General features: G+C 37.2%; 1 protein-coding gene across 3 annotated transcripts in view; it reads left to right on the top strand.

The window, feature by feature from the left end:
- Positions 1-27271, top strand: part of PPP1R12A (protein phosphatase 1 regulatory subunit 12A) — a 235330-nt gene that overhangs the window by 136514 nt on the left and 71545 nt on the right. For all 3 annotated transcript variants that reach the window (XM_032798963.2, XM_032798961.2, XM_032798962.2), the window contains exons 4-11: positions 342-501; positions 3828-3972; positions 11784-11858; positions 12277-12365; positions 12504-12661; positions 17413-17540; positions 24502-24717; positions 25691-25785. In XM_032798963.2, coding sequence (XP_032654854.1) covers positions 342-501; positions 3828-3972; positions 11784-11858; positions 12277-12365; positions 12504-12661; positions 17413-17540; positions 24502-24717; positions 25691-25785 — 1066 coding nt within the window. The remainder of the gene's footprint in view (positions 1-341; positions 502-3827; positions 3973-11783; positions 11859-12276; positions 12366-12503; positions 12662-17412; positions 17541-24501; positions 24718-25690; positions 25786-27271) is intronic.

The following is a 27271-nucleotide window of genomic DNA, read 5'->3' as shown; positions in this document are numbered from 1 at the left end:
CCTTCTAGAAAGATCTTAATTGGCTCCAGGTGCCTTGATTAACCTGGAGCAACTGCCATTTGGTTACCAGGGTACTAGGGATTTGTTTAGCCTGGGGCTAACATACCTGTTTCTCAGTACTTTACTGTAGCCATCTGGCCTTGCCCCATCACAATACAAAATGGATGTGCCCACACTTTCTCAGGGTTTATTTTAAAAGATCCATTTAATGTTTGCCCCAATACATTAATGATGTTGTTTAGCCAGTGTTTTTATTGCCACATGCAAGGAATGTTCAGGAATTATCAGTTAATGATGAGCTTATGTTTGAAATGAAACTGTTCTCTTTTTTTTCCAATTAGGGGTTGATATAGAGGCAGCTCGAAAAGAAGAAGAAAGGATAATGCTTAGAGATGCAAGACAATGGCTTAACAGTGGCCGTATAAATGATGTCAGGCATGCAAAATCTGGTGGTACAGCACTTCATGTAGCGGCTGCTAAAGGGTATACAGAAGTTTTAAAGTAAGTGTTATTTCTAAATGGTAGATTTTCCATGTCTCCAAGCTCGTCCAGATGTTAGTGTAAAATAACTTGGCGTTAATATTATTGAAACTTTTTGGATTTCATCCTGGAACCTTGTGATCTTTAGAATTACCTATTTCTTACAGTTAGGTTTCCTGTTTTCAATTAATGTTAAAACTTTAAACAGTGTCATGACTTAAAGTTATTCAAAACTTGTCAGTATTGTACATACTGAATTTGAATCTTCAATATCACTATGGCAAAAATATCCATATTTCTGAAGTATATTTTAACTTAATATATTAAGGAAAAAGGATACCTTTCTTTAATGCTAGTTGTTATCTTTGGGGTAATATACCTGGTTTAAAACCATCATTTACTGTGCTGTTTTTGTGGAGTAAAAGTAGTCCAGACTAAAGCTATCCAGGTTTGAGAGAAGAAAATGAGCAATTTTATCCCAAAACTTGAAGGATTACTTACGGAAGGCTTTAAAAGATATATCATCAAAATAACTCAATTTTTTCCCTGCAAACCTTCAGATTTCTCTTATCCTCTAATTCAGTGGTGCCCAGCCTTATTATACAGGATGGCCACATAAACCTAAGCACATTTTGTGTGGGCCAAACAGATTCTGCATATTTTAATAAGATTTAAAGTCACCTGAATGTATTTATATTTTAAGTTCATCTTGTTTTGTGTATATTTAGATGGGTTATTTCATATACAGTATTGCCTATTTACACACTTGTCTAAATTAAAGTGATGTAAATGTGACAACAATACACTAACGAATCCGCTGATAGTATATTGTGTTGAAGCAGGCAAGGGGCCTTATGAAATGCTCTGACAGGCCGTGTATAGCCCATGGGCTGGAGGTTGGGCATCCCAGCTCTAATTAATTGGTCACTGTTTAATAATACAACACTAAAGCAACATGCTGTAACACACATTCTTTGTTGTTGTTTTTTTTCATTGTAAATGCTAGTTTTCAATTTGATTATCAAACTTGTATTTGGGGCCAAAACTTGTGTTCAGAAATATACAGATCTTATTTTGGGACCAGTAGTTTTAGAAAATTTGAAAATATATGGAATTAAATAAATATTGTACAGCCCTAGAGGATAAGAAAAAACAGATTCAAGTTAAAAAAATAAATAAATAAATAAAAATCCTTTTTTTGTTATCAGAAGGAAAGCAGTCTGTTCACATGCCTGATCAATATTTTTTAACTAGAAATGTGAATGACAAAATTAGTTAGTTTTATATAATATAATAAAATAATATAATTAAAATTTGACAGATAGTGAATCCCTAATGCAAGTCCCTGTCTTTGGGGTGCTTGAAAATCTGATTTATGCACCAAGGTGAATTATGTATTCACAGGGCTATGGAGTTTGTTTTTCTTAAAGTTACTAGTTGACTACTTTAAATTGAAAATTTCTGGTGTCCATTGAGACTGCAATATGTATTCTGTAAGTTTCTCCTTTTGAAATACGTGAAATACTCTCCAAGAACCTAGCTGTTTACATTTTGTGCCATTGACCTGTCTACCTCTCACATACCTATTTTGAAATTAAGTGAAATCCCTTCTCTTTAATTAAAACACTTAGGCCCGGATTTTCTCTAAGGTGGCTTATGCACCATTCTGGCTGTGTAAAATGGCTTTAAAGTGAGTATAAATGTACTTTACTGCTCCTAAACTGGCAGAACATTAAGGTACCGTAAAGTGAACGTCAATGAGTATCCCTCAATGAATAAACTTCTCTACTTCTGACATTGTAAAGCCTTGTCTACATAGGGAAATTGACCAGCAGAACTATAGCAGTATAACAATATTGTGATATCTATGCTGTTAACTCCCCATGGGGACAATCCATTCTGAAATAAAACTGATTTTTTTCGTATAGCAGAGCAATATAAACTATACTGTAAAAAGTCCCTTTTCATTCCAGAGCAGTGCCGTAATTACACTATTGTAACTGTGCCAGTTTCTCCATGTAGACAGGCCCTTATATTAGACTTTTTCTCAGTAAGAAGATTCTATGGTATGTGCATAATTTTGAAACCATGACTTATATTAAGATATCTCTACACATGTACAGTTGATCTTCTGATTGATAAAAATATATATTTAGTATGCAGACTCAAAGTGTATATCTGCCAAATACTATTGTTTGTTAAGATTACATGGCATTTAAGTAAGCTAGCTAAATTATTAACTCAGCGTACTTTGCAACTAAATATTCTCCCCTATTCTACGCCTCCTGCATGGATTGTTAGTGCTTTTTCTTAAAGCAACATTTATCACATCATATTCTTTTAATATACTTTCAGTAGGAAGTAGTTTTTGTTCCATGATTATCTTGGTATCTGCAGCCAAATAGTGTTTGCCATCCATGTTTTTTAAGAGCCATTATTTATGGAAATTACCTGTTGGATAAAGGAATTATTTTTCTTTTTCTCCAAATATGGTAACTACTTTTTGCAGGTTTATGATAAATTTGTACCCTTCCTTGCGAGTACAAATGAATGGGTCTTCAACAGCTAGACTGTCTCTGCATCAATCCATTTAAAAGTTGAATTGTTGGAAGGTGCTACTGTTAGAACACTTGACACTTTCATTAATCTTGTGATATATATGATCGATCTCTCTTGCACTTGCTCACACACAGACTCACACACCCATATTCCTAAGGAATCATTCTGGGAAGTATTGGCTGATTGTTTCTGGTTCTTGATCTATGAAATCAGTAATGCTGAACTTAAGCTGAAGAGACGTTGTTGATTTGAGGGGTCCCACATGCTCAGGGAAGAGCTTTACTGATGCATCTAAACACTATTCTGCCACAGTGCTAGCCATGTGTGATCTTAAAGGGATGACATCAACTCCAAAAATAAAAAAAAATTCAGGTAGTTTACCTGTAATAAGGTGTCTGATAATTTTTGAGCTTTTACAGTCATATTGTTCTAATTAAAAAAGTGTCTTTCCCCTGTTCCTGTATAAAAGACTCTCACAAAGAGGGAGAACTGTCTGATGATGCATAAAATGTTAAATGCGTGTGGACAAAACAGACTGGAAAAACAAACTTCTGAAGTTTTGTTGTAGTAATCCTGGGAATTGTGTTAAGATTGAAAATATTTCTTGGGAAGCTTTTTTTTTTTTTAATTGAGTGTTCCTTTTAACATAGATTTAGTGTTACCCCTGTGTGAGAGAAGTGAAATGAAGGCAAGAAAAATTAAAACCATTTAAAATAATTTATCATTTAGTGGCAGTTTAATTATTACTGTCAGTGGTATACTAGATCTAATTCTTCTAATTCCTTTAGGCTTTTAATACAGGCTGGCTATGATGTAAATATTAAAGATTATGATGGCTGGACACCACTTCATGCTGCTGCTCACTGGGGTAAAGAAGAAGCATGTCGAATTTTAGTGGAAAACCTGTGTGATACGGAGACTGTCAACAAAGTGGTAGGATTTTTATGTAATCCTTGTCAAGATGCAAAGTTCTGGTCTCTAAAGTGACTTTAGAAGCCAGGGTAAGGACAGTAGTAATAATGTGCCATTCCTGCACATGGCACTTTCTGTAACGCATGTTTTGCGAGAACCAGCATGTTTGTGTGTTCAGATTTTGTTTTAAATTTTTTGTTTTCTAAATTGACATGTAGATGGCTGACTCAACTTTGTAATGAGTTTTCAACAATTGCCCCTATGCTTTGCTATTTTTCTTTGAAAATTAATTGTGAAATAAAGCTAGTGAGAACTTATGCTGTGGTAGAATTTTTCTGAATGTTTAGGGTTAAATAAAATAAGGCCTTTCAATTTTTGATTTCTAATGTTACTCAGCTTCTTACTTCCGGGATATTTTCTTAATGTTTTGGCTCATCATAACTCGGCAGCTTTGCTTGAACCCCAGATTGGCAGATTGGCTTTAATATGTTTCACCTAGGTGAATGCTGGTGTCTTTGACTAGCATTGAGCTGCGGGATAGCAAAATTAATTATTAAAAGCAATTTCTAATTGTATTATATGCACTGAAGTGTTAACACTGTCTGCTGCTTTTGTGTACTTAGGAAACATAGCAGACAGCTTTGGACTTACAAAATGATGTATCATTGGGTAGCTTCGTGTTTTCTTGCTGCAGGTTCTCAGCTCTTCCGTTGGGCAGATCTTAGGAGCTGTGGACTTCCTTAACTCTGCAGTGGACCTGCTTACACCAAAATCCAAACATTCCTATGATGTTTATAAGCCTCACAAGGACTGAAATTGTTATTGCAGGCCAATAGGATCTGAGGCTCTGGTTGCTTCCCTTGTTTCACCTGGACCCTGAACCAGTTCTTCTCTTCAGTGCCTGTAGTGCATGTGAATTTTCCTGCATATGTTTTAAGGTGTATGGGGATTCATTCACCAAGGCCTTCTTAAATGTGTGTTTTGTTTTTTTTTTAAATAAGGATGTTTTTAGGCGTAAAAACTTAAACTGGAAATAAGTTTCTAAATATCTATAATTTATATAATGAGGAAACCACTTAAGGGTAATATTGTAATTTATCTTGAAAATCAGACATTATGCCTAGAAGTTTAGGTTAGACTTAGAGGATCAAAACATTAAAAAAGATGAACTTGCCTTTTAAACAACTTTCTGCTCCTATATTAATGCACACAGAACCACTGAAAACCAGAAGATAACACTGTACTCAGACAACGTATTTTAGCTGCCCCAAAACTTAGTTCATTTACCGAGTTGGTCCTTATACTTTTTTGTGGCTTGGAGGTGCAAGTGGTGGTCGTGTTATTCTGGAGAACTGTCCCAGAGAAAACTTGGATATCCTCAGTCAAACTGAGGCAAGAAAAGACAGAGGAGAGGCAGACAAGAGAAGCTGAGCAGTGGTGACTGGAGACACAAGTTTACCTGTGCAGCTGAGCTATTCCATCTGTGGGTATGGCTACACTTAGCTCTTTGAAGTGTGAGAGCTCTCCCAGCGCTGCACGTAAACCACATCCTTTACGGGTATAGCGTGCCGCCCTGATTACACTGACACTTTACAGCACCGCATCTTGCAGCGTTCAGGGGGGTGTTTTTTCACACCCCTGAGCGCGAAAGTTGCAGCGCTGTAAAGCGTGAGTGTAGCCAAGCCCTGTAACTCTGAAAGCCAAGCCACTGACTGGGGATTTTGCAGAGATGCTGAGTACCCACAACTCAATTGAAATTCATCTGAATTGTGGGTGCTGAGCAGCTCTGAGAACCAAGACACTTTTATTTAGGTGCCCAGCTGTGTGTAGATTGAAGGCATTTCAACAAATACTTTTATTGCAAAGTCATTTTACCTAAGGAAAATAAGCCTATATCAGTAGTTCTTAAAAATATAACATTTACTTAAGTGTTTTACATTAGGCAGACAGGCTTGAAAACATTGGCCTTACTGTGCATATAAATGTACATAAAAGTTTTCCATTATCGCTAAAATATTCTATTTGTAAAGTGCTACAAGTGTAGAGCCCACAGATGATGGTTCCAGGTGAGGGAGTACATCAACAGAAAGTTATACAGTTACTTCTCTGAAATCAACTTTCTGGCATTCTGCTTTTATCTTTGAAGTGGTCAATCAGATTGTGATCTGTTCCTCTTAACACACTCTGATAGAATAGCTTTGTGTAAGAACATCCACAGAGTTTTTCACAAATACTGTGGCTTTGTTACTTATGGGCAGTTGTCAAGCTTTAAATTTCCATGTGGCAAGCTTTAAGTTTCCTTCACAAAACAGAGATGAGTCAATTAAACGTAGCTGAATTTGATCTAAGCTTTATCAGGATCCAGTGAAAAAAGAGTTTGCAGACAGTATGAACAGGTTTTTTTGCCCCTCAAAATCTCTGACCTGTTAAGATGATTCTTGACGTTGTCTTGTTTCATTCAGTGTTGGTAGTCACTTTTTTCCCTCCTTGGACACTTCTTTTTAAAAGGTAGAGAAGGTCTTTTCATTGAAGTTTTCCATAGAGAGGCTTGTGGCTGCAGGTTGAAACGATACCCTGCATTTCTTACACACACACACCCCTAAGTCCACGTGGTACGCTGAACGTTTCTGAGAATCTGAAATTGTCAGCTGCTGAAATGAGTAAGCTGCAGAATGAACTCCCACAAACTTCTCTAGTCAGGCTTTACTGAATATACTAGATATTCTGTTTAGATGCACTCCCCTTTCCCTTCTCATTGGAGCCACACAGAATCCATTCTTGCCTTACAGAGCAGTTGGGGGACATGGATTGTACACACAAACTAATAGGTCTTCTGCATCTTTAAAGTTTGATATTTAGCTTTGCTGGATATTTTTGCTAAAATGATCAGCAGGAAGTGTGTTTACAGTTCTGATATAAAAATGGTTCAGTTTCAGAGTTCATGTGTTTGAGATAAATGGGGCAGTTTACACCTCTGAAAGTGACTATTTCAGGCTTTTTGTCTGTAAATTGACACTGCTTGGAGGCTGCAGGCACAGACTCAAAAGATTCCACAGAAATGGAAAGATCATAACTGGGTTGTAGGAAGCATAGCGGACCACATGTTGCCTGGCTTTCCATTGTGCAGCACATATCTAAGCTATATCAAAGAGAGAACCCTTTCCAGTTCTGGGTTTGCTTAAAATAGACTTTGCAATATGAGTGGGTGCATGGTTGTCTTTATCTGGCTACCAGTCTGATTGAAACAATAAAGACAAGTATGAACTCCTCTCCTTTATCTTAATGAGCTGTTAAATCTAAAGCTGTTATGATCGTTTTTAAATGCCAGCACTGCTAATTTTTTCATTGCTGATTTTTGTGCCAAAACATAATTTGAGTCATTTGTCCAGAACAAACAGGATGTGTTTATGCCAAGCAAGGAGGAAACAGTTGGTCAGACTTTGCTTGAAGGACTTAGTCGTTGTCCTTACCCTTGCCACACTTAAGTGCATCTACAACTATACTGTTTTTGACGTAGTATCTGCCCAGCTTACTGTGATTTCTACCAGTGCATCTGGGACTTCATGTAGTTTCACAGCACTGTTGTTGGAAACAGGCCTTTGATTCCAAATAAAAACTTCCAAATACAAATCACTGCATAATGGTACCAGTGTGCATTGGTGCCTTTCAGCTATTCCTGTGGGCTGGAGAAAGTGAATTGTTGAAGTCACCACCAGTTTAGCTAGATCTGAAGATGAAATCTCATTTACTGCAACTACCTGATTCAACCAATAGTTGCAATGATTGTTTTGTGTGGATTCAAGACACTGCAAGATGGCGGCTTTCCAACCAACCAACAGACTTACTTAGTGAAGACAGGGTTAAATCTGCATATTTATCTATTTGTTCATAATCTGTTTGTGTGAATGCATATTGTGTAGGAATCAGACTGTGAGTTTTAAAACTGAATATATTTACATATTCTCTTGGTTGGGATGGACAATCAAACAGTTTATTATTTCTGATCCTTAAAAACTAATGTGAAAAAAGAATACAGGGCTATCAGCAGTGTCAGAAAAGCAAACGAAATATTAACATGTATACAGAATCAGCTGGAGAATAAAGAAAATATTGCTATTATAAATCAGTGGTATGCCCTCCTGTGGAATATTGTATTCAGTTCTGTTTGTCTTTGAAAAGATTGGTGATAAGAATGGTTAGATTTTTGGTTAGATGGTGGTTTTTCTGTGCAGAGATTAGGACTCTCTAATCTTAGAAAGGAGATTAACAACAGGAGATACATTGTAAATGTACCTGAAATAACAATAATAATGATATTCAGAAGATAAGGGTACTGCTAGTCTTTTTCTCATAATTCAAGAACAAGCCATTCAATGAAACAACAAGATCAAATTTAAAACTGAAACTGTTTCCTGTTATTAATGTACAGTTAGCCTGTGAACACTGTTACCTGATATTTGGGGTAACAATATTAAAAAAATGATTTGATGCCTCTTTGGATAAGAATATCCAGAGTTATAAGAACAAATATTAAAAATGATAATGTTGGACGAGAGAACAATCTCCAGGCCTCAGAGGATATGACAGCCTCTAACTGTTGAGGTTTAGACAGAAATTTTCTCTAGGGGCAGATTATTCTTTCTTCTGTGGTTCTTGCATTTTCTCTGAAGCAGCTGGTGCTGGTCACTGTCAAATGCAGGATGCTGGACTAGGTGGAACAGTGGTCTGATCCGGTATGGCAGTTTCTCTGTTAATGTCTGTATTCAGTTTACAAGTAAAAAGACCCTTTTTTCCTGCAGTGCACACTGTAAGTTCAGACTTTTTTTCTTTATAAATGATCAGTATTGTGCCAGCTAAATTAATATGCTCCACAGCACCTGAGCAGCCATTTCAGATATTTGCATAAATTGGTCCTTTTTATAAAAGATTGTTGAAGCACAAGCTCACGCTGTCTGTGTCTCTCTCTGCTGCCCCCCCAGCTGTATTAGTTCTTCAAGGCTAACTGGAAGGAAGAGCAGTAGTAAAAGCTTTCTATAGTCATTAAAGTTATGGGAATCTTTTAATACATATAGGAAACAGATTTGTTGAGTCAGAAATGGTTATTTATTTATAGTCTAGGGTGACCAGATAGCAAGGGTGAAAAATTGGGAGGGGGGGTAATTAGCACCTATATAAGACAAAACCCTAAATATCGAGACTGTCCCTATAATATTGGGACATCTCGTCACCCTATCATAGTCACTTCATAGAAAAGAAACTTTATTTAAAAGCTAGCAAAGCTTTTGATTTGAAGGGAAGTTAATTGGTGTATATTTAAAATATCAGAACTCAACTCCCAGCAAATCAGATTTTAGGACCTTTTTGTTGCACTGGGTAGACAAGTGGGTGGGCAAAAGTAAACCTCCTTCAGTTTCTGAATCCACTGTAATCAGTGACAGTAGTGGCCTGTTTTAGATCTTAGCAATTAGCACTGGCTAGTTGAGCGTTGTTTATTTGATATAGTAGTTTTCAACATAAAATTGCATACAACATTGCGATGAGGTAGGTAAGTATTACTATCACTATTTTACAGCTGGCAATATTGAAACAGAGTAGTTATGACCCACTAAAGTCACAGTAAGTAGGGAGAAACTCTAATAGTAATGTTTTGGTTTTAGGTTAGAGGGGGTGAATGGGTTTTCATTTAAAAAATAGCTGTTGCAAAATCAGAATAATAGTTGAATCCAGTTTCCTCAATTACTACTATTCATACGGGAACAACTGTTTATTTCACTATAGGATGTCAGGATCACGAGCTGTTCACAATATTAAATAGTCTGTTTTACATCTAAAAGACTCTAGCTCTGCAGTTACATAGAACATAAGCAGAGCTGGCTTTGATTGACTTGCAGCACATTACTGTTACAAAGAATGTCTTCCTAAAGAATGAGCTTATGGCATTCTGGAAATTTGTACCAGAGAGACTCCTGGCAGAGTTGATCAAGGCATCATTACTATGTTTGGTCAATTTTTCTCTGGAAAAATTCCTTTTCTGCAGTGAGCAACAACTGACTGACAGGTGTTCATTTCAACTGGTTTTTTAGACTAGATGAGTCAGAACATGTCCCAGTTTGACATACAGATTATCTGGAGAGAAAAAATGCGTCATAGTTCTTGTATTTTTATTAAAATTGCTTATTACCTAAACATTTAAAAATGATGCACTTGATGTAAGTATTACCTTGAGCTATGCCCTTAATAAAAAGGTGCCTCTGCAAGTTTATATACAGTAACTAACGGGGTATCTTACAATCTAATGACATGCCTTGATGGTTGTCAAGCATGAAACTAAAGGAGCATCATTAATCTGTAATACCTCTAAAGTATATTACTGTAGTTTGAAAACCATTAATTCAAAAGGACACCATCAGATATGAGAGAACATTTAAGATTAAGAAATTTAGGTGTAAGGTTATTTTTACCGAAATCCCCCTTATCAGTTAATATTAAAGACTTACAGTAACTATTTTAAGAAAAATTATTCATTTTAAACTAAAAGGAGCATTTTATATTATGAATAGAAAAAAAAACCCTTTTCCCGCTCAGTATCTTTTCAGCCAGCCTTGGGGAAGATTGGGGAAACAGTTTACCAAATAGAATAAAATAAAGTAACCTGATAATTCAGATAACATTGTTAATAATATTACATAAAAAATACATTAAAGAATGTTAAGGTTGCAAAGTCAAGCACTCAAAAGTTAGGAAACATCAGAATGAAGGATACCAGAAGGAGCTATTGTAGGGAAATTCTCAGCCCCACGGCCCTGGACTGAAAACCTGCTCATTAGACAGAATCTTCAGAGAATGTAGCTGCCAATTTGTAAAAATTGTCTACTGAGCATGTGTGAACTGAGTTTTTCAGAGGCTCAGAGCTTGGCCAAATTTGGGTGAATTTTTATGGGGACAGCACATCCTTGAAACCTAGGTGATCCTCATGTCAAATGTCAAGTCCTTGCTTCAAAGCATTTATGCACTAGTTTCTCAAACAGTTTATAAAAAACTTGTTAAGATCGCTAAACAACGTTTTCCCTTAATCTTGTTTGAAGAAATAGCCGAGCAGTTAAATGCTGAAATTCTTCAAAAATATTCAGCTTAAGGTTGACACTTACAGTAAATTTCAGTCGAAATGGTTAAAGTTGGTAAACTCATAGGCAACTGAAAACTGGTTCTTGTAAGGGAAAGTGTCAGGTAACCTTAATTATAGGCAGTGTTACCTGCACTGCTTTTATCTGTTTACATGGTGCAAGTTAAAAAAATTAACTTTGTTCTGATCCATGGATCTGTGAGAAATAGAAAGTTGCACATGTCTCCAGCTTAATGAAATTGGCATCCATTACCCATGTATTACTGATCTTAGCTGATCATCCTACTCACTCCCAAGCTTCTCTGAGCACCATAACAAGCAGCTATTAGGATGACACTCTCAGCTGTTTAAAGCTCATTGAGCTCAGAGTAAGATCAGTGTCTTTCAAACACTTTTTTTGTTTTAAACTGGGTCCATGGCATTATGGAATTTAAAATTCTACTATAATAAAATCTTTTTTCCTGTGGAGAAATGCTTTTCTGAGCATGTATATTTTCCTGCTCATTTCAGCTTCAGGTAGAAGTGGATTTGCAAAATTCTGCTGAATCTCTGCTAGACAGGTGGAATGCTACCAATTTTGTGATGACATCTAGCTCATACTTACAGTTGTGTGTCTTATTACATGATCTTGTGACTAGTTTAGATATCATCTATTTTTTAAATCCTTCTTTATAATTATGATGTATTACATTTTCCCCTTCCACACCAGGGTCAGACAGCGTTTGATGTAGCAGATGAAGATATTCTAGGATATTTAGAAGAATTACAAAAGAAGCAAAATCTGGTAGGCTTTTTAGAGATCTCTCTATCTATGTATGTATTATGGTGCATGTGTGTTTATATGCAAGCTATAACTAATTCATATTAATATATGGAATTAACCTTCGGGATTGACTTGAGGTGCTTAACTGTCCTTCTGTGCCACTCTTTTATGTTCTATTTGGTCAGTGAAGTTGATCTGAAAATCTTGAAAGGAAAAGATGTTTTTTAGGCAAAACTTTCACTGTATTTAACTACCCAAGGCAAATGCTATTTACCGTTACTTGGCATATGCTTGTGAGGGGGTGTTAAGTTATATGTGTTGTAAATAGAGGATTTCTTATATTCTGCAGAAGATGGTATCTTTTAATAACACTTTTATTAAATATGTGTAATTTATACCATTCTGTCATTTTAATTGCATCATTTTATACCTCTTTAAGCTTCATAGTGAAAAACGGGAAAAGAAATCTCCCTTAATTGAATCTACAGCCAACATGGATAATAATCTGTCACAAAAGCCATTTAAAAAGTAAGTAAATCATTAAGATGTTCCTGGTGAGGAAAATAACTTCACAAACACTAAGTATTTACTTGGCTGGTTGGTTTTACCGAAGTTAAGATTAGATAGTCTATATTTTTTATTTGAAATTAATGTTTTTGGTTCCAGTAAAGAAACTTTGATTATTGAGCAAGAAAAGAATGCATCTAGTTTTGAGTCTCTGGAGCAAGAGAAAGCAGATGAGGAAGAAGAGGGAAAGAAGGATGAATCCAGTTGTTCTAGTGAAGAGGATGAGGAAGAGGACTCAGAATCTGAAGCTGAAACAGGTAAATAATTTTGGAGAGGCATCTTTGGTTTAGGATGTTGCTTCAGTTAAACTCATTATACTGAGCTTATATGATGATAGGAATTAATCATTGTAGCTTCTTGATTCCAGTTTTCATTTCATTTACTGATGGCCACTTTCTAGTTTCAATAACTTTTAAGTTTTTAAATAAGTTTATATCTCCATTTATAAATACAAAATGTAATTCATATGAAGACTTTTGCAATGAGCTATATTCTTGTATTTATGGCAGTGATTGGAATTGAAACTCTTAATTCAATAATTTGATTAGGTATTTATAATCAGTATTTTTAATGAGATAATCTGAGAATAATACAAGGTAACAGATTTGGAACAGGGAGGAGACAAAGGAAAAGACAGAAATAAGACCTCTGTGGGTAGAGTTCTTTGCTCACCATCTTAATGCCTTACATTATGGAGCATTGGAAAAGAAAACATCCTTATGTGTTCTGTCATCTTGAAGCAGACTCTGACAAATGCAGTGGATAATTCTGGCTCAGATATTGACAAATTAGAGAGACCTGTGTTTCGGATTGATTATTATATACTGGAATAAATATGGTTTTAAAAGTATTATTTTTGGTAGTAGCTCAACATCTGTTTCTCATGCAACTTCAGCTCAGGATTAATAGTACCTCAAAAGAGCTTAGATTCATTTGTAGAGAAACTGGCACTACAGCAGTCTTGTTTAAAAATCTGAGTTGGATGTTCAGACTTCTCTGTATACTCCTAGACTGGAGCAAATGTGCAGCATTTTGCGCACGTGTGTATGTGTACATGTACAAAGGCTGTAACAATGTTTAAAAGAGTCTAACACACAAATACAGTATGTATCGGGGAGAGGGGCGGATTGGGGAGAATTGGGAGGCACACAGTTTTCTAGCATCTTCTTCCTAAACCCGGCCCACCCCAAATGTCTATCAAAATTTCCCACCTCTTCTCATGCCACCACCAAATTACATAGTAGCTCTTATCTCCTTACAACCTTCCTCTCCTGTGTCTCTGTCTAGGTATGTTGATAGTTGGGAAAACAATGCTGCTGTTGCCTGTTTAGATAACTGCTTACCCATCTGCATGTGGCTGCTCTAGGGACTACCCTTTGAGTTGGGGAGAGGAGAAGTTGGTTAGAGGAGAAGTTGGTTAGTCTATATGAGTGATCGAACAATTTCAGAGGAGTTACCAGCTGCTTTCCCAACTGCCCCTTTCCCCCTGCAGGCAGATTAAATGAGGAGCTTTTCTGTGTCACCATACAGAAGCAGTGATACTTAAATTATCGCCTGGGCCTCCACGTATATCTGGGGCTGGGTTTTATGCTTGCATGTAGTGTTAGGTAAATGTGTAAATACATTGCTTAAACTTGTGTTCTGTATGATTGTAAAATATGTTAGGCAGTCATAGACAGCTATTACTAATACAGCAATGCTTGTAATATGTAAAACAACACAGATGTTTGACACAACTGTAGTTGTAAGTACATTATAGTCTAAAGAACAAATGACTAATGGAACAAGAAATCCCATAGTATTTGGAAAGAAATTTGCAGAGAGTTAAATTATTTTGTGCCTGATTTAGAGGTTTGCATCAGAATATCTAGAGAGAGGCTTAATATATAGTTGCACTACTTAGTTTTCTGTTTTTAGACTATTACCATTTTAATCCTAATTTTCAAGAATACTGTAGATTATGTAAATTGAAAGATTTGATTAATTTAATAAATTTTCATTGGAACCAAAAAAACTTGAAAAACAGTAAAGCCTTATTCTCCTTTCTGGTTTGATTTGCCGCTTCATGAACTGGGTCTCTGGTGAACTACAAAAGGCCCACAATAAGCATCCCCATGTGAGATAAACTGTCTGCATTTTTTAGGCTTCCCCTTACCCTCTATGGTTCTCATACAGGCTTCCCCTGATTACCCTCAGAAAGAGCCTTTCTTTTTTTAGGACACTTTATATAGCTCCCTTCTCTGTCAAGTTGCTGTTCTGCATCAGGCCTTTGCTACCTCACCTTTGAAAATTCTGTTAGCAGGTTGTGGCAGATTGTGACACTTCATCAGATTGACATTCCTACAGTGAAGAAGAAAATTCTTCCAAAACAGAGAAGATATTTGGATCAGTTTAATGTTTCTAAGTCGTTTTGTCATAATCTTGTTAAATCCTTGTTAAATCTATTAGCATTATAGTGCAATGACACTCATATACAGTCAATAAAACTATCTCTTGGACATAGTGACTTGAACATTTTTAAATAATGAAAATATCCTTGTCAGTCATCTCTACTCCTCTTAAAATATTCTGCCTTCATATAGTTTGTCCACCTGAGCTACATTTCAGCACTGGACCAATAAAAATGCTATAAATATTTTCCATAAATGAAATTGTGGGATGGGTTAAGCTCCAGAACTTAATTCTTACTAGATTTTCATAGTTTTTATATTTTAATTAGACTGTCTTCTATAAATGTTTAATGATATACTGCAAAATCACTCTCAGACTTAGAGGGTCAAACAGCACTTTGGTATTCCTGCATCCCTCATCTAGAGAGGTTGAGGTCTGTTAAACTTAAGTCACCTTTGATACATCATGCAGTGGTGCCTCAGTCACTGAGCTAGCTCTAATGTTTCCTGAACTCCATGGCTTTTCTAACTGTTTTCTCTTGATTACTAGTAGATGGTTTTGTGCCAGGAAAATTTGACTCTGATACAAGAATTAATTTTCATGTAAACTTTGGACTTTCTTTAATATAAACAAGGCTTTTATCATACTTTATTTGGCAAGCAGGAGAAGTTAGGCTTTTCCCTGAAGACCTGCATCTCTAAATTTCAACTGCACTTTCCCTTTTTTCCCATTATTCCTCTTAATGTAGCTTTACAGTAAAAATTCTCAGAAATTTAATGATGATTCCAATTGAATAATGTAAAGCGCTTTTCCCCACAAATGTCGTGTTGCAAACTCCTGTGACTTTTATCACAAGTGATGTGATAGTTGTGTTTTCGTAAAACCTCAGCTCCTGGAGGCTATTGATAATGTGAGAATCCCCCCTCCCCTCCCTTTTTTTTTTTTTAAAGATAAGTTTCCATCTGTAATGACTTGGGGTGTAGAAAAGCTTAAATATGTGAACTCATGCTCTGAAGGCTGACCAGCCAGAGGGTAAATAAAAATCTAATGTTTGTTCATTTTTTAAGTTTCATGATTTTTGGGGTAGCTCGACTCCTGATTTTTGAATTTAGTATGTACACTAACTCATACAATTAATGTATAGTTTTGTTGGCTGGCCTGCCATTCCCTCAGATCATTTCAAAAGTTGTCATGTTCTATCTTTTCCTTCCCATCTAGCCCCTCCTTCCACATACGTGAATTATTATGCTGCTACTTCTCTTCTTCCACATTAGATTCAAGACTGTACTCCTCACTTATAAATCTCTCTTTAACTACTGCACCTATATCTGTTTCCATACTTTTGTCAGTTCACATGGACAATCCATATTTCATGTCTAATTGATCTTTTTGTCAAGTGAATACAGAGTTTTTGCCCTTTTATGTTTTCCCTGTGTGTGCAAGGAGCTTTTTATGAAATACACACCATATCATGTACATCAAGACCCCTCCAAGCTGTAGATGTGCTCACTTTGCCAGTTAAAATGTGTTTTTACTAGGTGCCAGGCTTGCAAATTTGACTTGAAGCCAAGCCAGGTACTTTGCCACATGCTTCACCAGCAATAAAGATTCTGCAGTTGGACTTAAACTAACAATTTTATTCATTGATTAATTGCTCTCCCAGGTCTGTTTTGGCTCTTCTGTGCTTATATAAGTTAAAAGTAGTTTTAAACTTAGTGAATAACATATATGACTAAATTTGTATGGGGAGCAGATTGTTGGAGTAAGGAGGTGCCAATTATTTAATTAGTTACTTTTCACAGCAGAACTACACATTAGTATCTTTCCATTCGGTTTTATGCTGTACTGTATTATACCTGTTTTGTCTTTAGACTATGACCTCTTTAAAGCAAGGACTTGTTTTACTGTAGTGCACTGTTCGTTCATTGCACTATGTAAATAGTCTTGTATTATCTTTGAAAACTCTGAATCAGTTCTGGATCAGAATCTGTGTTTATTAGCTGAATTGCAGTATATTATTCACTACAAGGTACTTAACCACATGTCTAACTTTAAGCGCAAGTTGTCCCAATGAGACTAATTAGAGGCTTAAAGTTAAACACACAGATGAGTACGTTGCTGAATTGAGGCCTTTGTTAATAAAGATAGAGAAGAATGTTGTAGTCTAGGAATAAACAGTTACGATCCTTCCAAAGGCAAGCAGTCCAGACCTAACAAGGATTACGTTACCCACACTGTCCAAAACTAAGTAGGCTGATTTTTTCTTTTTTTTTTCCTGAGAGCTGCTTCTGAGAGCCTAATTGTTTGAGAGGCATCAGCAAATGACTAGGGCCTGAAGCTGTAACCCTTAAGAGCATGTAATTCTGACTAATGTGAATGGGAGTGCTGTATGCCTAATGACTGTGGGAAAAGGTCTTGTTATTTTTGACCAAGAGACAATTCAAATGGGTAGGGACAGGAGTAAACATTGAAGGCTAGATAGAAAATGAGATGACTAACAGTATGTTACTTGGGAAGGTTTAACTAGCGTTTTAACCTATTCTGAAGAAATGTGATTTCTATAAAATATGAAATCAAGAAATTTACAAATAACATATCTTAAATGTTTTATTTGCAGACAAAACTAAACCTTTGGCATCTGTAACTAATAATGCAAATAACATCAGTGCACAACCAGCTTCTGTAGCTGTGACAGCATCTTCCATAACCACTGGTCAAGTGACACCTACATCACCCATTAAGAAGGTAAAACAAAACAAAATTTCTTTATGTATGTGTTTCTAGATAGAATTTATTCTTAAACAATAGAACGCTAAGTACTATGTTTTGATTCCAGTGTAAAAATGTGAATTGGCTTGACCAAATGAGTTTTAGATAATACACCAAGAATAATGGAATATTCTGTAATCTTCTTTAGAATATTTGCTTTCTATTTTTATAAAACGTACAGCTTTAAGTAGTTTCAGAATTGAGTTTCATCATGTTTTACTAAGACTTCTACATGTATGTTACATACTTGAAGGATGGTGGTAGTTAACAAAAAAAAATTGTCCAAGAAAAGGCACCTCTGTTAAACATCTTTATTTATAAACCCACTCTACTTTTTATGGAGAGTGGGTGGACTTGTTCTGTTTTAAATCTAAACAAAGCAGACTGTAAACAAGAACCTCAAGAATGTAACTTAATGTACCGCATATATAGTTGTGTAGAAAAGGAAGTACTTGTGTTCCTGAACACTTGGGCTGTTCTGAAACACAGGAAATAACAAGTAGCAATTTTAATAAAAAACTAACACATGATCATAAACCAATAGAAGACAGGAATTTTAAACTGATGTTCCATATATCTAACTGAAAACACCTTTTTCAAATAATGTAACATTGTTTAATGTATATACATATTGGGACCACATGTGTCCATTGTTGATAGATCCAAGGTGTTGCCTGTTGGAATCAGTTAAGCTACTCATAAACCTGGATAGATGAGTAGAATGGAAATTGTGTTTGAAATTGACTTTTTGTTTTAGATGTACAAGCTGCATTTTTAGACTTATTGAAGGAGGGACTTGAGAGAAGAAATCTGCTCAGGTCCTCTGTCATGTAGCTGTCAGTCTCCTGTCAGTACTTCTCCATAGTTGAGGGAGGACTCTCATGTAGTATTTTAAATCTTAATGAGTGCTCTGTGCTTGGTTCTTCAGCTTCTCCTGTGTTTTCTATACCAGTTCCACCGTGTTCATCGGTTCTAAAGTCATGCAGCTGAAGTGAAAGCCTCAAAATATCTCTGCTGCTTCTGCCTCCTCTTTGCAAATCTGAGGTTTCCAATATCAGACACATACAGAAGAGTTTGAAATAAAATGAAGGATATTTCTTTTTCTAGTCACAATGTTCTGAAATGGTGAAGCAACTTTTTAAATAACTATATTTTCAATCTTGACCAGTCTTGGTTGTGTTTATCACCAAACCCCATCAGTTACAAAAATAACAGATTTGTAAAGCAGAAAGGATGTGTTGAACATTTGAACTCTGGGAAAGAGATCTGTGAAAATGACTCAAGCAGTAGAGGAGACATCTCATAAACTTTTAAAATATAATGTGATGGTCCACAAAGGACCCAAACCTTTCCCTGCTCTCTCAGAACTTGTATAAAATTATATTTGCAGCAATATGAGCTGGTCAGAACTTTTTCTCCGATACATATGTACATGTGGTTCCCTGTCATTGGTCCTTTGGGAGTGATAAACATGAGAAGTGATATTATTTATTCATTAATTTTAAAAACAAGTACAGGTAAGAACTCTGCATTGAAATGGTAGGGATATGACTTTCAACATTTTATTTTAAAAGTTTTTCTTATCTTTTTTTAAATGTGTGTTGAAACAAGGATAGAGAATCCCATCTCTCCCTGGGGTCCTGTCCTGGTAGAAGAATACACAGCAGCACTAACTTGGGGAATTTTCTGTTTTAAATTCTTAAGTAAATTTTAAACAAAATAGAACATTCCAAGATGTTCATTTGTCTGTCTACAATCATGTTTCTGTATTATACATCAGCAGGCTAACCTGGCCAGCTATTTGCTTAATTCGCTTTTCATATTTGGAAGTAATATGTAAGGCTGTTGTAACTTACCTGAAATCCTGTATTAGATTTACTGAGCAAGATTGTCTTAAACATCAGTAGTTAGGTACCCGTAATTTTAGCACAAATGCTACGTTTCTTGTGAAGCTGAGGATGGCATCTAGCGTTAGCATTAGTAGTTCATGAGAGCATGTTCAGTGTGCCAGACATTTTCCAGACAGAAAAGAATGTACTGCCCTTGCCATGAGCTCACAATCTAAAGACAGGCATATAACAAGATAGGGTAAAACCTACTGGTAGAGTGACCATGACTTTGTCACAGCTAGCAAAAAGGTTAAATTTAACAATATACTAGTTGTGTTGTATGCATATTAGTGTAGGTCAGCTAGATTAACAATAGGCATGATAGAAGAGAGCCTTGAAAAGGAATTTAAGTATGATCATTTGCCTTAATTATCTGAAGGATGATATTTTCAATGTGACTGTATCAAGGGTTTTTGTGCCATATGGAATTGACTCCTTTGGCCTGTGTTCACAGTTTGTGTGGCTGTCTGGACTAGTGTTTTGGACACCATTTTTCTCACTAGCAAAACGAGAGAAGTTCACCTAAAGATAGTAATGATAGATTTCTGAAGAGTCTGTCCCTGCATATGACTGGTATTTGAGTGTGTTAAACTCCAAAGTTGTGTCTGTCTCTTTCTTTCTTTCTTTTTTTTCTCTTTTCTTTGAGAGGAGTCTCTTATTTTCAGGCTCCTTTCCAGGGTGTCTTGTGCTCTTCAGGAAAAGATAGAAGCAGTCTTGACTGGATTAGTCTCAAGGGAGTGCTTGGAAGGATTCCACTAGCTTTAATCCATAGGGGTTGAAAAGAGAGGCCTGAAATAGGAAGTATAAACTGCTGTGGCCCCAATCCTGACCCCAGTGTAGTTGGGTCATGTGCTGGAGAGCTTTTCCAGGACTTAAACAAAGGAAGAATTCTACCCTCAGGCTGCTATAGCTCTAGCCTCTGCACTGTTTGTACACTGGCTGCATTGATGGGGAAGTTACTAGTGGATACACCATTTCTGCCCCACTTTCAAATCCTTATTCTGCAGTGCTTCTCAGGAAGACACCATTGAGCGCCATGGCGTGTGTAGAGTAGGAAACTTCTGCACATCAGGCTCATGGTAGTTGCAAGAGGGCCCTCCACAGTATGGGAGGAGAAGCCAATTTCTCTGGGTTGTTAATCTTTTGCAGCCTCCGTGAGTTTGGTCTCTCAAAACTTAACGGCCAGAACTCTAGGAGGCTTCAACCATTGTATTAAGGTAATGATACATCTTAAGGCTAGTGCCTCAAAGCATATCAAGAGTTGAGATATGACATAATATCCAAGAGAATGCTCAAGACTGGGGGGACGGAGGGGCACAAGGAGCCTCGAGCTCAGCACCTCTTTCAAGGACTATGAAAAGGCTACTGCAGCTCTAGTTCCTCAAAGCGGATGAGTATAATGTTTGTATTGCGGTATGGCCAGGAGGAGCTAATAAGGGGTGCCTTTGTTTTAGGCTGTACAGACACGTCATGAAAGGCAGTTCCTACCCAAAGAACTTATATTAGTTCTAATTTTAAAAAAAATGCAACAAGTGGATATATCACACAATCTAAAGAAGTAGGGGAGGGATCATGAGGCTAAAAAAAGTGAGAGAAACCTGTGATTATATAGTATAGTATAACATGCAAGCCATGGCTATAAAGTTCTGTATGCTCAGCCAGAAGGTTTTTAATAAGTTAAAATTAGAGGCTACAAATAAACTGGATATCAAGGATCCCTATGAGCTATCTACCTAGTCAGTATCAGCTGGTGTTTTCCTGTAAGTGTAATGGTAGAAGTGGGTCACCAGAGAACATTCGAAGAGGACGTTAGGCTTTATGGGCAGGCACTGACCCTTCTTGAGGGGAGCATGATGTTTGTGCTCCCTAGAGGCCCTGAGGGTTGAGCTTTAGGCACAATAGATCCCATTTTGTGCAATAATTCAGCTTGCAATATATGTTCTAGCCTCAAACCTGCTCAAATAGAAGAGAATCCTATAAATTGCCACAGTTCCTCATGCAATGTTATTTTATGGTAGGTAAAAGAAATTAGCTTAGCCTTTGAGATTCCATCAGTGCTTGGATAAAAGTAAACTTGATCTGGTGGATGACCAAACTGATAGTGCTATGTATTGCATTGTAGTAGAGTTAAACGTCCAAGGTTTGGAGAAGAATGGGTCTGCTTCTAAGATGGAGTGGTTATGTGAAAGGTGGTAGTCTAGTTTTATTTCTGAAGACCTGTCATAAACAGATAGCTAAGGGTTAATGTCTCTTTCACCGGTAAAGGGTTAACAAGCAGGGACCTGCAACACCTGACCAGAGGACCAATCAGGAAACAAGATACTTTCAAATCTGGGTGGAGGGAAGCTTGTGTGTGTCTTTTGTTCTGTCTGCTGTTCTCTCTGGTTTCTGAGAGTGACCACACATACCTACAGGCTCTCTAATCTTCTATTTCAATTTTGTAAGTACAAAGGTAGAAAGGCACTATAGTCTTTTTAACTGTTTTTCTTTATTTGCACATATGTAGTTTGCTGGAGGTATTTTATATTGTATTTCTGTTGGAGAAGGCTTTTCTCCAGATTCTGCAAGCTGAAAGATCCTGTATATTTACCATCTAGATTACAGAGATAACTTTTACTTTTTTTTCTTACTTTTTTATTAAAAGTTTTGCTTTTTAAGACCTGTTTGATTTTTTTCTCCTGGTTAAGGCTCGAAGGAACTGAGTCTGTACTTACCAGGGAAGTGGTGGGAGATAGAGAGAAAGAAGGGAGGGGGAAAAGGGGGAATCCCTTTGTTTAGATTCACGGAGCTTGAATCTGTATTGCCTCTGGGTGAGGTGGAAAGCCTCTGTTTTAAGATTCAAGGAGTTGAATCCCAGTGATCTTCTAGGGTAACCCAGGGAGGGAAAGCCTAGGAGAGGCACTAGTGAGGGAAAGTTTACTTTCCTTGTGTTAAGATCCAGGGGGTCTGGGTCTTGGGGGTCCCCAGGGAAGGTTTTGGGGAGACCAGAGTTTATTAGGTACTCAAAATCCTGATTGGTGGCAGCGTATCAGATCTAAGCTGGTAATTAAGCTTAGAGGACTTCATGCTAGTAACTCATTTTTGGACTCTAAGGTTCAGATTGAGGAAAGTATACTATGACAAGACCCCATAAACTGCTTGTGTCATCTTCATTCATAGCAACATGTACAGTATAGTACACTCTTCTGTTATGAGGGAGGGAGAACGGAAATAAAAAATAGTTGTAGGTCGCTAATGATAATGGCCACTATACTGTGTGGAGATGAGAGCATCTTTGGATGTGTGTGTATATATATATGTCCTGATCAGAGGTATCAATGAAAGGTCATACTCAATGCCAAGTCACTCTTGCTTAATTCTCTTTCTTGTTCTGCAGTCAGGGACCCATGATCATTAACAGCCTTCAGTATCTTATGCCTTTAGTTGATGGAAGGCTAGATTCAATGAGATGATGGCACATCTTTTGCAAAGTGTGTGCTGCTGGCTGATGAGTAGAGTTGTACATCATCTGTGTGCCCTGTAGGGTTGGAAAGACATGGCACTTTTGATCTCTGCAATGTAGAGGGATGCAAAGAGCAAAAAAATGGGTCAGTATTGACTAAGGAGGAAGGATCAGGCACAGTGAAATATAGGCGTTTCAGTAGGTGAAGGGGATACCACCCAGTGAGCAACAGTAATTGCTAGTTTCGTAGCTGTTCTCAACTGCTGTAAGAACAAACAGTTAATGTGAATTTTACCAACCAGTGGATTGGATAGGCTACTGTTAGATGGATTTTCAGTCCGTCCAGTGATGTGTGCGTTGTTAATAATGTGGCGATTTGATTGATTTGCTCTTTGTCCAGCCTTCATACCCCATCCCAACACCTCTGCACTCTGGCTGCTCCAAGCTTTCCATCATCCCAAGCCACCTCCTCTTTGGACATATCCAGTCTTTCTTTTTCTGGTAACCATTCCAGCTTCTCTGACTTCTAGTTTCTGTTAAAATTGTCCCACGTGATTACACAACTATCTGAGCGGTGTGACCTTCATCTTCCACAGAATTCTTGGATTTCAAGTGTCTAAAGTATTTTTGTAACGTAAAAGGGAGAACATTTTAAATATAACTTCAAGTTGACAGTGTATATTGAACAAAAGATTAAAAACTGGAATACATTGGTCATTTAGCTTATTCAATACCATTATATATGGTAAGTTTTTTATGTTTGGGTCTACCATGTGAAAAGTACAGCAGATGAACTGTCTCAAAATGTAAAATATCAGAATGTTATAATTATCTTTGCTATATATGAAAGCTTCATTGCCTTTTGTATGTGGCAACTAAATGCATTTTTGTATCAACATTTATCATTTCACAACATGGTCTAGTGTATTTAATAGGAACTTTTTACCAAAGTATTAGAAATGTCTTGTTGCTTTTAGATATTTTGTGCTTCAAAGAAGAGTAGTGTACATGAATAAGGAATCAAGTGTGTGGATTTAAAACAAAAAGCTCCTTTTTCTCTATTTCCGTTCTTTCACTCTTCATCTTTGTGTCTTGTCTTAATTGGCTTTAGTATGGTTTCATTCCTCCTATCATGCCTGTGGCGGAGTCAGTACATCCTGCATCATGGAGGCAGGGCTTGCGCAAAACTGGCATTGTTCTTGTGCCCAATAAGGGTGAAAAGTCTATGGTGAGGCTTTGGTGTGCACAGGATTTGTTTCAGGTTGCAAAGTAACATTTTTAATCAAAGTGTTGATACCAGAGTTGCATGGTTTTCAATTGTGTGTAAATTTTTGTTTGCATCTCTTTATCACAGTGTGTATTATGAAGTGGAGAGGATTTTCTAGCTAACTTTTAGAAAAGTTGTTTTCCTTTGTGATCTGTTTGTTTCTTATGTCATTAACCTACCCAGGAAATGAATGTATATTGGTTACCCCTTCCTCCACCCAAAAAAATCCAATATGATAACTGGAAGTAGCTAAGTATTTTGAAATATCCCTAAGAAGCATGAAATAGCAGAGTTAGTGTAAGTTAATGACATTTAACTTAATGATGTCTTTGTTTACAGTTTCCAACTTCAACAACCAAGGTTTCTCCCAAAGAGGAAGAGAGAAAAGATGAATCTCCTGCCTCTTGGAGGTTAGGTCTTCGAAAGACTGGCAGCTATGGGGCACTTGCAGAGATTACAGCTTCCAAAGAAGCTCAGAAAGAAAAGGACTCTACAGGTGTTATGCGTTCGGCTTCAAGTCCCAGACTCTCTTCTTCATTAGACAACAAAGAAAAGGTAACCATTTTCAGAATACAAAACATTTTAAATTCTGGCCAGTTAACTTAATATAAATATTAGTTATAATTTACAGTGAATGTCGTATAAACTCCACTACAATGTAGGTATCTATATGAGTACATAATGCTTTCACAAAGTTGTACTAAATGTCAGCTGTTAAATTGTGGCATCGTGCTCTTGATAGGCAGTAGAGCTGCCCTAGAAGAAATGCAGCTGTTGTGCCACCTTTTGAAAAATGCAGCAGGCCTCTTTCTCCACACAGAGCAGCTTCATTAGCTGATGCAGGAGAGTATATGGAGGGCCTTGCCATCTTTGGAAAGACTTGCACCACTAGTTGTGCAAAGTCTTGTGCAGTGAAGGGAGTGCAAAGATTGTGATAGTTTCTGTCCCTTGCTGCAGAGTGCTGGGGATGAGGACCAAAAAGGCTCCTTATACCCTTTCATTCACATGTTGTGTGGACAAAGATTAATCTTTTATCTTTCTAAATTAAGCATTAATTAAAACTGTTACTAATTTGACATAGATATTTGAGTAAAAATACTTCATGCTTTTTCTTGTTACAAAGTAATATAATTCCTTTTTTCAAGTTCTAGTGTCTTTGTGCATGTGATTAAATACGTTTGTGGATTTTAGGAAAACACTAAAACACTTCAAACGGTAGTTAGGATTGGCTGTTATTTTAAACTGAACCTTTGGAGACATATTAGTAGAAAAACAAAAGAACATAAAATTAAGACAGTTGGGTCCTTAGAACAGTTTGCCGTTCCCAGTATGATGCTTGTTGCTCTTAACTTCTGCCTGATGCTGATCGTGCAAATTAACTTACAATATAAATAGAGTTGGAATTGGCATAGATAATTTTGTAACTTTCACAGGAGTGCAACTAGGGACATTTGAATAGCTTTTAATATAACTTATGACTATCATACGAAGCTATTCTTTGACTTCTAAAACATTTTCTGTCTTAAAGGAGAAGGATAATAAAGGAACTAGACTTGCATATGTTGCACCTACAATACCAAGACGACTGGCCAGTACATCTGACGTTGACGAGAAAGAAAACAGGTGACTCTTGAAGCTGTAACTTGCTTTTTAACTACACACACAGTTATTTGATATCTGAATCTTTTGGAAACTAGCCTCTGGCCCTCCAAAAGAAAAGTTGAGTTGAAACTAATGATAAAAGCTATTTTGGATGGTGCACATATATATTACAGTATCCCTTCAATCCAAACTATTTCTGTTACTTTGATTCTTGTAGCTAGGCAATATATTGCAGTCACAAGACAACTGCTGTCTTGTTGTCTCAGAACAGAATATTTATAAATTGCAATATATTTCCTTTTTACAGGAACAGTGGGCAGGGATATGCAGGGAAAGCACTAAATGGTTGTAATCCCTAGGTCTTGTCTACACAAGCAAAACTAACACCTGTATTTTAGCAACTAATACACTGTCACTGCACTGGTAAAAAGAGTTAAGTAATTTGCTATTGTAGGTAAGGCTTAGGTGTGCTTTTTAACCATCAATTTGCAGTAGGTTTTCATGACATCGTAAAATTGGCTGATCTATGTCCACACTAGCATCTTAACATGCTATAGTTGCGGTGTTACTGACAGCTGCTGAAATAGGATTACTGGTTTTTGCTGGTGTAGATACTCTGCTAGTCACTTTAAGATGAATAGCATCAGGTTCTCGAACAGAGTTCTGCTGGTTTTATGTGGAGTTACATGGGGGCTTTGTCTGCATGGTTGGGTATACTAACGGCAGTGGTGTCTAAAGTGCACTAACATGTGGTATATTAATTGGTCCATGTAGAACCTGCTGGTATACACGAAAGGTTCTTCTTCGAGTGATTGCTCATATCAATTCCAGTTAGGTGTGTGCGCGCGCCGCTTGCACAGATGTTAGAAACTTTTTCTCTAGCAGCTACCTGTCGGACCGGCTGGGGAGCCCACTGGAGTGGTGCCAATATGGCATTCTATATAAGACCCTACTGGCCCAACCTTCCTCCCCCACCTTCAGTTTTTCTTACTGCCCATGATGGTTGTTGGAACAGTGGTCTCTTGTCTCATCAAGTGCTCCACTTATCCCCAGCTTCTCTTATCTTGATTGTCGATTAATTGTTATTAGTTAGTGTTAAGTGTTTCCTATAGTATTAAGCGTAGTCCAGTAGTTGAGGGCAGTCCTCTCAATGACTGCCCTGCAGGGCTCTGGGGCATGCCGTCCCAGGGCTTCGAGCCTTGCAACACTTGCAACAAGCCCATGCCTACAGGCAACCCCCATAATTCCTGTTGGAGTGCAGAGTACCCCTCCTGCGGTACTGTCTTCAGCACCACATAAGATCGTGCGCTCATCTCAGGACAGGCAATCTCCTGGGCCCTAAAAACGCCCGCCTCGGCACTGCTCTTATTCCCCGGTTGCTGGGAAGAAGCAAGCCTTGGAAGAACCCCCTGTTAGGGCCGAAGCAGTTGTTCTGGTCCCGACCGACCAAGACTCTAACCAGGCCTCTAAGCAGGACAAGGCCACCAGGCCCTGATCTGCTCATCCC

This window comes from Chelonoidis abingdonii, chromosome 1 (genome assembly GCF_003597395.2).
Source record: "Chelonoidis abingdonii isolate Lonesome George chromosome 1, CheloAbing_2.0, whole genome shotgun sequence".
NCBI lineage: Eukaryota > Metazoa > Chordata > Testudines > Testudinidae > Chelonoidis > Chelonoidis abingdonii.
The sequence above is the reverse complement of the archived record's forward strand: the minus strand, read 5'-3'. Positions and strand labels throughout refer to the sequence as shown.